Raw genomic sequence first — 13,272 nt, 5'->3', positions numbered from 1 at the left:
CACAAGGAATTTTTATTTATAATACGAGGAATGGGAGAAGGGAAAAAACTCGCACGGAATTTTCGTTTAGAATTGGGCTGTATGTATCATGGCGGAACGATACAAGGTGGTTATAAACTCTTTTTTATTTGATTTGATACATCAACTTCCGGCGCAGTACGATTTTGACATTTGTCCATCGAATTTACAAAAACAAAGTACATTGAATTTTTATTTATGTTTGTAGGTATGTAACAATGCTGCCACCTTGTATCGTTCCACCATGATATGTATAATAAATATGTTTTGAGTTATATGTCATTGAAAAGTAATATAATCGAAAAAAAAATTCACAAGTAAAAAAAACCTAGTGTATAAAATACTGTCCATTGTTTACTATATAGTTTGGCAGCTTAAGTAGAGGTTATGTTGCGAATAGAGTGGAAGGCAGTGGACTAGGCAGTCGAATGTCATATAATGAAGGAATGGTGTTCGGAGTTTTTTCAAAGTTTAAAAAAAAATGATAAAAGCTTTAATATAAATAAAACTATTGTTTTAATAACAACAAAAACGCCATATATATTCTGTATACATAAATTGACAAGGATTACCTCACTTTAAAATTTGAATTAAATAATCTAAAGTTTTTTTTTGAAACTGAGTCGAGAACTGTGCGTGTGAATGTGCGAATTTTCACCGATCAGCTGTTAGTTGCGCTACTTGGTAAAATTTACAATGATACTGTCCATATAGCAATTAAGTTTATGTCGAGAAGCTCTCGGGAATTACGAGTACTTTGAGACACGAGAATCTCTCGGGTCTCGAAAATCTCGCTTGTGTTCGAGAAGAAATCGTAAGCTCTAGTAGAAAGCGAAAATTCTTAGAATTTTCCGTAACTCAAATTTATTACGCCCATGAAATGAATTTTGTGTGTTAGTGCAGTTGGGTGGCTTCGTGACACACGTATTTGTTGTCGCCTACACGTTGATGAAAATAAAAAATTTTGATTTTTTCATTTGACGCTTGCTTATTTGATCGTCGCGGGGTGTGATTGTCAAAACAGCAGTGTTGTATTTAGTTTGTGTTGACATTCAAAATGAACAAATGCGCGGAAGAACAGCAATTCATATTAAAATTTTTTGAAAATTATCAATGTGTTACGTTTTGCGTACAAGCTTTTCATCCCCAATTTCTTTTTATCACTCTTTTCCCTTTTCTTTTTATTTAATAAAACTGCTGTAGTTGCAAGTAAAAAAAACCATGACGACATATTACGTCCGAACGCTACGGTTTCTCAATGCAAATGTTGATTGATGGCTTTTTATTTGATAGTCGCGGGGCAACTATCAACCACCCGACACGCACACATACAAAAATTCAGTCAATCTCGTTGTTAGTCGCCGGAGCCCTTTAGGAGAAATATCCGAACGAGGCAACAGAGAGTATGAAAGCAGCGCAAGCTGAGGAATAATAATCAGTTTGATTTTAACACGCTCTTAGTGAAACACGCGAGTAATTAATTTGTGAAGTACTATTCCCAAAGTAGCCTAAATAAAGCACATTTGGCTATACGGAATATTTGAGTTATTTATTCGACAGTTCAGCGATTCGACCGTTAGCAGAAAATGCATAATTACCAGGAGTTTCGCAAAATTCGTTACAGCATTAACAATTTTAGTTAATGACTTTCATTCGAGCATATCCCATTCGTGACACTTCTATTTTAGATTATAGCTCCACAGCCATTTGAGAAAATTTTATTATTTTTACGAGACTTGATTTTCAAAATGTTGGTTTATCTTAGGACAGGGGTTTCAGTGCGAGTTTAAACTCCAGTTAAAGTTGACTAGAATTTAAGCTTGCCACTTAGTTCGATTACAAAAAATTTTGCTGCTTATCTAAGCCCAAGCTAGTCAACTTTAACTGGAGTTTGAACTCGCACTGCCGAGAATTTTTCTTTCTTTTGTATTGCACCTCAATAGAGCTTCGATGAGCATGTTCACAGTTTCAAGCTTCCGGGGGTATAGTTCGCTTTGACATTATACAATTTTTAAATGCAAGTCTGCCCAGACATACGCAAAGGTGGAAGAAGGGAAGGCACCCGAACCGTCAAATTGTTTCAATTTTTTCTTACTATCTCTTTCTCTCTTTTCTTGTATACCGTTTCTTGTTATACTCAGCTGAGCAGAGCTCACAGAGTGTATTAATTTTGTTCGCATAACGGTAATCCGTAACGGCATAAACTAATCGAGATAGATATATACTTTTATATATCAAAATGATCTGGGCAATATGTGAATGGACGTATGTGATATGGAATTAAAAACCACTTATAAACCATTTACGAAACCAACGCAGATAAGCTCTCAGCTGAGTATGTAATGTTCGGTTACACCCGAACTTAGCCTTCCTTACTTGTTTTACTTTATCATTTGCCAATTTCACACAGAGGCTTAATGAAACGATTACTCAAATTTTCTGCATTAAAGCACTTATTGAACTCATTCTTCCATACAAAATACAAATTCTTAATTATCTCATTATTGCTTTAAAGAACTTAATGGAGTGAAAAATTTATAATTTACGAAAAAATATGGCTTATTCAAAAATAGCTTAATACTTTTTTGTGGCTACTGAGAGGTGTTCGCTTAAGGAAGGAAGCCCTGTGTGGAATAGAAAAATTCAGGACTGTCATGGAATCCAAGTCGGTTTTGCGTTTTGTCGGAATTACAAACCAATATTGATTTAAATTGGTGTCATAAAACCGTATTGGTTTGCTCTTTTCGAATGTAAATAAAAGCGATGTTCGAATCAGCTGTTTTGCAGTGTTATCGGTGCCACCGGCAATTTTGATGTTAATTTTTTTGACAAAATTTTGTAAAATTAATTGTTTTGTGCATTTAAACAGAAATAAACAAATTTATTGAGTGCAAAATGGCATAAGCAATTGCAGCGTTTATGTTATTGGAAGAAGAAAGTTGTGAGAAGGTCAAAAGAAAAATTTTGAGAGATCGCAGCAATCCATCGGAGCTGCCAGAGACAGCGTAAGTAAAAATATTCCTTAATGTGCGTTTCTATATATTTATAGTGTGCTTGCAGTTTGATTGCATACTATCGCATAAACAAAGAGACTTTCCGAATGGTATTGGACACCACTGAAGGACGCTTAACATGCTCGAAAGTTCTGCCGCTACGTTACGATTTTTATCTGAAGGATCCTATCAAAGATCAGTTGCCAAGGATTCTAGCATGAGTGTAGGTGTCAACGATTTTAGATGATGTGCTTCGTGAAGCCCTTCGCAATATCTGGATGTTTCTCCATAAATTTAATCAAAATACTGTTTTGCATTGAATTTTTATGCTTTCCCCTATTAAGAATGAAAATATATGGAAATTTACATTTATTTTTATAAAATAAACCTTTATTTATTTACATTTTTAGAAAATATTCAACTGCAAGGGAAAAACAACTATGAAAAAATGAAATCCAACAGCATTTAACTGATTGATTTGTTTCCGATAGCAAAATCAATAAAATCGGATTCTGTGACACCTAAAACCGACACTAATTCCAATTCGAACATTAAACCGATAATATTGGGTTTCAACACACCAAAGTAATTTTTTTGTCGTTTTTAAATCCGATTCCGACAACAATTGGATTCCATGACAGCCCTGATTAATTATTTCATTAAATAAAATTGTGATTTGATTAAGTTTCTGTGTGAAATAGGTAATAAACCAAAATGATGGATCTATTACGCAACCAAAATTTACGATTTTTGTATACTTTGACTGCATTTCTCTGAAATCTGGAATTTACAGGCATATAGAACAACTTTAATATGTTTTTGCTGCAATGACATTTTGATTCACCATTTTTCTAAAACGTTTCTCGGGTTTTGCAGATCTTTTGGATATTGAATTTCAAAAATATTTTGCAACAACCCTATCACATCGCGAGCCTTCTAGAGGTGAGATTTCGCTTCGAGACAAGGTACACCCCAATGTACGTATATATCTAATTATGTCAACACGATCAGTGCATGAGTAAGCAAAAACCTAAAAAAACTAAAGCAATTCGGAAAAAGAAAAACAATCGTAACGACTCTATTGAGCACCGCCAAACGCATTATGATAAGCAAAATTAAAGTGGATCGAGTAAACAAATAGCACAGTGTAAAGACAAAAAGCGTGCTACCAAACACGAGATCCCCCCTTGGGTTGGTGATGTAGCCAGTAGGCCACGTGGTTACATATGTATGTCATTACATGTGAATGGAGATCGATTATAATAAAAAAAAAAATTATAAATATAAAAATATAAAATTGCTTTGTACGCTTATTATCGATCGGAGAGTAGGCGCTTCAACCGCTACGGCTCATACAGAAAGAGGCTAAAAAAACAATGCGTTTTGCTCGTTTTAACATTTATACAAACATTGAAATCTCGAAAAGTAGGAGACAAAAACTCTTATGAATATCATCATTGATATAGTTTGTATATTAGAGCGTATAACGATGTATGGCTACAACAAAATTCAAAAAAGAAAGAACATTAGAAAAGGCACCTTGTTAGATTTCCAAAAAGAGGAATTTTATTGGCACCCTGTAAAAAAACAGCGAAATGGGAATATTTCCTATGTTTTAAATTTCTCTACATAATGTGACGAATATTATGATCACTAAGCGATACTACCATCACTAAACAAATCAATCATCATGTACACACATACATACAAGGCAGCAGATACTCACAAACGCATGTCATCATCAGCTGAAGTAGTACTCACAAATACACACGCATATGGATACAAACTACAAATATACATGTATATGCTGGTAACCAAGCATGAAGTTCACGAAATTACTAGACCTTAGGAGAAATGAGTGAACGAGGAAACAGAGAGTATAAAAGCAGAGCAAGCTGAGGCATGACTAAGCAGTTTGATTTAAACGCGCAATTAGTTGTGAAGTAAGAGTTATTGTGAAGTACTCTCAAAGTAGTCTAATAAAGACCATTTTGCATTATTGAATATTGGAGTTATTTATTCAATAGTTTAGCGATTCGAACGTAAGCGGAAGGTTTTGAATAAGCGCAATTTCACAAAATTCGTTACAATAAGTTGATATTAAATTTAGCGATTTATGTAGGAAAGATCTTGGACACACGAAATACATACATTTAACTCAAATATTTAAAGGTCAGGTTATGAGGAAAAACGAGTTTCGCTTTTTTCACAGGGTATTGATTTTTTTCGTTCTTTAAACATCTTTATTATTCACAATAATCATCCCAACCCGAGAGGAACAATTTCAACATTTGGGATCTGAAAGTTTCGCTTTTTTCACAGGGTATTAATTTTTTTCATTAATTAAACATTTTTATTATTTACAATAATCATCCCAACCCGAGAGGAGCAATTTCAACCCGGAATCCCTGTATAGCCTGAATAAATCTCTTGATCGTTTTTGACAAAAATTGGAACACATTGACGAATTCGCCAAACTCAGTAACTTAAAGACAAAAATAAATATAAGGCGCGATAATCTCCGAAGATATTTATGCCAAACTTCTCTTCCAATTTGCGTCGTGCTCCTTTTTAATTTTCCTACAAATAGGCGGGACGGGACCTACTTGTTTCATGTCGACTCCGAACGGCATCTGCAATGCAGATGAGTTTTCACTGAGAGCTTTTCATGGCAGAAATACACTCAGAGTGCTTTGCAAAAACTGCCGAGGGGCGAACCCGCTTAGAAAAATTGTCCTCTGATTGAAAAAACTTGTGTGGTAGGCGGAGCACGCTACCATCATACTATTTTTAATTAATTGAATTCAATTTACAAAAATATTTTCTTTTTTAAACTAAGAAATTTGTTATTTACATTTTTTAATGACGAAGTCAAAGTTTGAATTTTCTTCTTGCGTTCATTGTGGCAGGAAGACTTTCAACATGCGTTCTTTTAAAATGACGCCAGCGTCAAAACGTTGCAAAAGTCGAATATGTTCAGGCCTTAAGACTCCAGCAATTAGACACAGCTATTTGAGCAAGAAGCAGCAAGTTGCAGAGGTCTTAGAAAGCTTCTAGTATTTGCCAAGAGGACGGAATTATTTCGTACCATAGGTCCTGGTTTCTGATAGGATTATTCGGTTTGGTCGTTGAGCAAACTTCTGCTAACACTAGGAGTCACTCAGTCTATGTGGAACAAGCATTTATCAGCAAAAAAAATAATTTAGGATATAATTCATTTTATAATTTGGGAAAAATTTGAACATCATGACATCAGGACGGACCAGGCGACAGCTGTTTCGATTAAACATACCTTGTAAATCTCCTCAAAGCCTTTTCTCCCGGTAGTGGGATTCGAACCCGCACTGCTGCGATAGTTAAAATGTTACAATCACATTCAGCCACGCCATGCTTGAGTAAACTCAACACCCAAAAAATTTGTTTAAAAGCGATTTTTATAAAAATATGACATATTTGGAATAAAATTTGTTTTAGCCAATATCCCAAATCCGCAATAGTCGTTCGTATATCAGGCAAATATCGAGATGGACCGGATATCTACCAAAAACCTGACACAGTTCTAGTGATTTGTATTAATTTTTTTTTCAGTTTTGAACCACTGTCCAACAGCCGAGCCCACATCGGCAAATATACATAATTTACTAACATACATACATACATACACACAGGGCCGCATTAATAACTAGGCAGAATAGAGTTGCCTGGGCTCCCGAAAAATGAAAAAGACTTCTAAAATTTTCTTACAAACATAAAATTCTAGAGAGTGAAAGAAAAATATAATCAGAACTGAAAATAAATGGTACTCAAATAAATAAAACTCAATTGACCTCATTAAAAAGGCGACGACCGACCAACTAGACAAGGTTCCTAAAAAGGACATTTCCGACTCATTTGGCAAATTGTATAAGCGTGCAAAGAAGTGTATCGAAGTGAAAGGAGAATATATTGAATAATAAAAAAGGTTTATAACTTTTCTTCAGTTGGAAGGTCATACTGGTGAAAGTCTAGTGAATCAAACTTTAAAGTTTCTCACTGAAAGCTGTGGGTTAGATATTCAAAATTGTAGAGGACAATCATATGACAACGCATGTTGTTTACGATTCATTTGATATCATATTAGAGGCTCTAGAAATCATTGCTGATGATGAATCACAAAATACTGATACTCGTTATGAGGCGACGTATATCGCGAATAAAATGCGGAACTCTATTTTGACTGCTATGCGTTCAGAAAGTCATTGCAAAGTGAAAAGCAGATTTGCAAACGTGCAGTTTTTTGTACGGATCATTAGAAGAGAGTTTAGTTTCATTCCGTGAAAATTTCAATGATTTCGAGAAAAAAAGAAAATAATTATTACCTGTTGTAGGTTATACAGAAATCGTTAAACGTACTCGGCATAGAAAAAAAAACAACCTAATGACGGAAATGCTGCAGAAGTAGAATTTTCGCCTCGCGATGATTTTAGGATAAAAGGTTTCCTCGAAATCATCAACAATCTTCACAGTGAAATCAAACGACGTGCGAAAGTGTATACGAGAGATTTGCATTTCTCATTAACTTTTCTCTAAGTGATAGATACCTCCACAAAGCTATAAATAACTTATTTCGTTTTTATTCTAGAGATTTGTAGAATTTTTCATTGAAATGAAACAATTCCAAAGTTACTTGAACTCCAGATACACTGATGCACAAAAAACTCATAGTCATTTGTATAAGATTCTAATGGAAGATCAATTAGTGATGTATTTCCTAACACAGAAATAGCTGTTCGGAGTTTTGTTAACATTAATGATCACAAATTAAAAAGAATCAAAGCTGCTGAAAGAGCTACAACGCGATTAGAGCGACTGGAGATGTTAGGTATACTTTGCATTGAGTCAGATTTATTGAACAAAATCGATATTGATGATATTATTGATGAATTTGCCGAAAACAAATGTAGAAAACGACATGTTTAAAATGTAGATTGCAATTTAATTGATATTATTACATTGTGACAATAAAATTTTTATGAAAGATATAAGTTTGTATTTTTTAATCGAAAAAAAGAAGGAACGGACGTGAAAAAAAGGGCCCCCAAATTGATGGTTGCCTATGGCTCCGTTGAGGGTTAATTCGGCCCTGCATACACATACCTTTGTTGCTGCGACTTTCTTAATGCATATTTAATTGTGGCGCAAACGGCAACGGCCGGCTTTTCAAGTTAAGCTATTTAAAAACAACTTTACCGTCAAAGCTATGCGCACTACTGAAGCGACAAGTTGAGTTCAACTGCAGCTAGAATTAATAAACGTGACCGAAGAGAAGAAAAACAAACGTATTTATTAAAAGCATAATAACAAGTGTATGCAAATAATGAAATAAACATGAGAAAAAACAACAAGTAAAGGTGTATAAGTTCGGGTGTAACCGAACATTATATACTCAGCGTGAGCTTCAATTGCACATTTCATTTCAGAGAAATTACTTTCTACATAACACGCCCGTTTAAAAAAAAATTTTTTTCCTCATTTCCTCTTACAATAAAACTTGATAAGTGAAATATCATTGATTCAAAATTATTTTGTGTACCCAATTTTATTACGACCATAAAAGGGGCGTGCCACGCCCATTTCTTAAAATTTGAAGTTTTTCCTATTTATTGTTATAAATCCACTTGGGAAATGCAAAGATATAGCTTATTTTATTCGTCCACCACCCTTTCAAAAATCGTTTAAATTCGTATAAAAGTGGGCGTGGTCCTTAACCGATTTCGTCAAATTTTCTGCAAAACATTCCTTATAGTAAGGTAAACTCTCTGTCGAATTTTGTTACGATAGGTTAAACGATTTTTGATTTATGATTAATAATATTTGTAAAATTTGGTTTTATCACAAGTGGGCGGCATAACGCCCATTTTAATTTTTTTTTCAAATTTCTCATCAAAAGTCGCAATATCAGTCCACACGTCAAATTTCAACATTCTATGTGTGTTATTTACTAAATAGGCAGGTTTTTTGTATTTTCCAAAATGTTATATATATAAAAAATAGGCGTGGTTATCATCCGATTTGGCTCATTTTTAATACCAATCTATTCTGGGTCCAGGTAAGCTCACGTACCAAATTTGGTGAAGATATCTCAATATTTACACAAGTTATCGTGTTAACGGACAGACGGACGGACATGGCTCAATCAAATTTTTTTTCGATACTGATGATTTTGATATATGGAAGTCTATATATGTCTCCATTCCTTTATACCTGTACAACCAACCGTTATCCAATCAAAGTTAATATACTCTGCGTGCATAGCACGCTCAGTATAAAAACCAACCAGGCAAAAGGCGAACCAAGAGTGCAAGAGCAGAAAATAATGCAGATACCAAATAGTTTGTCGCACACACTAATCGCACATACATTTGTATTTATTTATTTATGTAACTCTTCGGTCAATTTCGGAGCATATTTCTTGTTTGTCTATTGGCTCAATTCAGTGTCCCACCAGCCGACCAGCTGTTTCCCTGCTATTATATTTTGTTGTAGTCGCTTTCGCCCCGCACAACTTTATCGGAACCTAAAAATACCAACACTTGCTGTCTTCTAATAAGAAAATAAAAAGTCAACCAATATCTTATTAGATATTATTGTGCACTTAAATTATTGGTTGGTGATTTTAAGAAAAATAAAAACGAAAATGTTAAAAATAAAATCAATTTGTTGACGTGTACGAATGGCTATTTATTCCAAATCAATAAAAAAAGTATAAAAAAATTTAAAGCGCATACAATTTTGCTCATAAAGTGATTGGAGGAGACGAAGTGTTAACAAATTTACAACAATATCTACATACATGCCAGTACTTAAAAAGGAAACAAATATGCCAAAATAAAAGCTATCAATTATTTTTTTTTTCGTATAATCGTAATCCTTATGAGAATCGTCCGGTATTTTTTGTGCTAATAGAAACAGTGTTTTAAACATCGAACGACATGAATGTAATATATCAGTTCTTCCGTCACAATCATATATTGGCCATTTGCGAAGATGTCATTGATAACAAATCGTTTACATTGAATTTATCACGTTTTGAGATGCCCGATGTACCTGAATTAGTGGAAAAATGTCCCATATTGCTGAAACTTTTCCTCAATCATAATCACTTGACCATGGTGCGTATGAGTGTTTTCTAATTGAAATGTGGGTTGATAGTGTTAGTCAAGTATGTATGTACATTAGACTGGGTCGACTTATTAACCGATTTTTTTATAGGATTTGGGCTCAGGAAAAAAAGTTCCACTACGCATTCCCAAAAAAATAATTTTCGAGCCTGCGACAAAAAATGGCGAAAGGGTAAATTTTTCGACCAAATCACTCCCTAAAACCCAAAAAATATTTTTTTTTTCAAAAAACTTATTGCCAACGTTTTTACAACAGTTTTTCGAAAAAAAAAAAATATTTTTTGGGTTTTGGAGAGTGTTTTGGTCGAAAAATTTACCCTTTCGCCATTTTTACAACAGTTTTTGAAAAAAAAAATATTTTTTAGATTTTTGGGAGTGTTTTGGTCGAAAAATTTACCCTTTCGCCATTTTTTTTCGCAGGCTCGAAAATTATTATTTTTGGGCATGCGTAGTGGAACTTTTCGTTTTGAGCTCAAATCCTATAGAAAAATCGATGGCGCGATATCGGTTAACTTTCATCCATACAAATCGACCCAGGTTAATGTACATATGTATGCAATGCAAAAGCTAGTGCATTTATGTTTGTATTAAATATGCCCTGTAGGAAATCGTCACGCGAAAATAACTATTATTAGCTATGTTTTTTTTTTACATCTATACAAGTTTACGCTTAAACTTTATATGGATTGCTAAACGTCACACTTTAAATATACCTCTGAAATTGCTGCGCATAAATATAGTACTACTAAATTTCAATACGCATTATACTCAGATGCATGATAAAAATATTACCAGATAAAACCATCTACTCTTCTTGGCGACCATAATGGTTTTTTGATTTTTAAAAAAATTTTTAAATCACTCTCTTAAACTTAGTGGAAATGCCAAACCAAAGAAAACACACAAAAAATTGTTGGTATGAAATTTTTCACTTTTTTAATGCCAAAAAAATAAAATGCTTATGAAATAAGTGAAAAAATATTTCGAAAACTTTTGAAATCCGTTTTTATGTATATGGCAAAAAATGGATGCCTCAACACGTCCTATTTTTGCAAAGGCACAAAAGAAAATACCTTACTTCTTAACCTGTTCTAATTAAGAAGGGAATGTTGGAGACCACCCCTATTGACTTTTCATTCATCTTTCTTCACTTGGTTGATACGTCTTTAACCCTTAAATATGCTGAAACTTCACTTTATAAGAGATCATGTCCTCGCTACTTCAGAAAAAAATGATCTTGGAGGTATTCTTTGGTTTGTTTTTGGCCCTTTTCCTCGTGGTTGGCAGATAAATTTGTTAATAGCCGCTTAACCGTTTAGGAAATGCTGGTCGTTGCGTAACAAGTCACTTAGTAAACCCTGTTTCGCGATAACTGACGCCAACAGTGGGCACCAAGAGAGATCAAAGTCTTCCCCCACCTGCTTCTCCGAACTCAGTGGAGATCTTCCCATAACTTGCCCATGCCAGCAAAAGCGCTGTAGCTCTTCGCAGCTTAGCTAAACAGCATCGTTTAGTTGGAATATGATAATTCGTGGATGCTGAATTTACCGGCTGAACGGCGAAAGTCTGCCGCCGTGGTGTAGAGCTAGTGTGTTGGCCTATCCATCAAAAATATTTAAGAAAATTTGTATAAATGGTATCGATTGTCCCTCGGCATTACCTTGGCACCAAGAGTTCGTCCGCCTTAGCAGATAAAGTTTTGGGTCGGCATAAAACATGTATTTAGGTGAGCCAGTTCGTAGAAAAATGAATACACGATACTTAGCCTTCAAATTAGATGGAAAGCTAGACCTTAATCTTCTTGGATATATATCACACCAAATTGTTATTAGTAGTAGGTATGTATCTCTTCCGTACACCTTGGCGATAAGTCGCTGATACATTTCTAAACAATTTGTTGAAGAAAATTCCTCAGAATAGGATCGTGGCCTGATTCTTCCTTTTGCGGGAAACCACAATACAATTCTTGAATTGAAAATTCTGGAATGCGGTTGACCGTTGAGATTTCTTATTTTCTGGTTATTTCCACCAATAAAAAATTCGGTTTTGGATAAAATATCATAATATGAATGTTAGAACGCAAAAATATATGGTAATTCTATACGACAGCATGACACTGGTAATACGCGTTCAAAAATACCGAGAGAGGTGTCAAAAGACTCGTATTGACCTCGGCAACAATAATCCATAGGCGGAAAATAAAAATTTTAGATCATTCAAAAGATATTAACTAAAAACCGAAAAATGACCCCGGAGTGCTCCGAAACCGAGGGTGGAATCCATAGTATTTTTGCGCAGAACACCTTTCTGCATTGGCGGCCTTTGGCCGCGCTTATAAGAAATTACCCTGGGTGGATCGAACACCGGTTTGGAGACCAAAACTATATCCACGCAAAACACTTATGTTCACAATTTGTTTGTGGGTACCACAAAATCCTCAAAATTACAACAACCACATGAAAATTTTTAATTTCTTTTGCAAATATCTCTTGACGAACCAAAAAGTGTTTACCTCCGTCTTCGGGATCCTGGATCCAAAACGCGTCTTTTGATACACCTCTTGATATTTTTGGACGTGTACTAAGAATGTCATGCTGTCGTATAGAATAACCAAATATATTACAGTTTGTTATATTTTTGTTATGAAAACAAAACCAAAATAAAACAAGTAAGAACTATAAGTAAGAAATATATAGTGAACAGATCTACATACCAAAACGATTTTTAAGATAAATATAAAATAAAAAACAGGTACGTACTTTGTGTGAGGATGCAAAGTTTCAAAATATGACTACGAATCACGTATTTCAAAAATATATGACGTAAACGTAACTATTTGATGAAATTTGATGAATTTTGAAGCTTCTAGTCGTAAAAAAGGGGCAAAAATTACAGTTTATATGAAGTATATAATATATATACCACCGATCTCAATGATTTTTTCAGACATCAATATATGCTATACACGTAAGCATTCGTTGAAATTTGAAGCCTCTAGCTCTTAAAATAGGGCAGTAATTACGAAAAGTTTCTTATCTGAACAATCGGTTGTGTGGGATATATACTATATATACGACCGATCTCATTAATTTTTTCAGGCA

At 34.3% G+C, this 13,272-nt stretch overlaps 1 protein-coding gene across 1 annotated transcript in view; it reads left to right on the top strand.

Moving 5' to 3' along the window:
* The first annotated feature begins 9,475 nt into the window (after window positions 1-9,475).
* The window catches only part of LOC137243633 (leucine-rich repeat-containing protein 10), a 28,787-nt gene continuing 24,990 nt past the window's right edge, over window positions 9,476-13,272 (top strand). The window contains exon 1 of the mRNA XM_067771529.1: window positions 9,476-10,162. Coding sequence (XP_067627630.1) covers window positions 9,983-10,162 — 180 coding nt within the window. The 5' untranslated portion in view covers window positions 9,476-9,982. The remainder of the gene's footprint in view (window positions 10,163-13,272) is intronic.

This window comes from Eurosta solidaginis, chromosome 3 (genome assembly GCF_040869045.1).
Source record: "Eurosta solidaginis isolate ZX-2024a chromosome 3, ASM4086904v1, whole genome shotgun sequence".
Classification (NCBI taxonomy): domain Eukaryota; kingdom Metazoa; phylum Arthropoda; class Insecta; order Diptera; family Tephritidae; genus Eurosta; species Eurosta solidaginis.
This window is presented reverse-complemented; position numbering and strand designations above follow the sequence as displayed.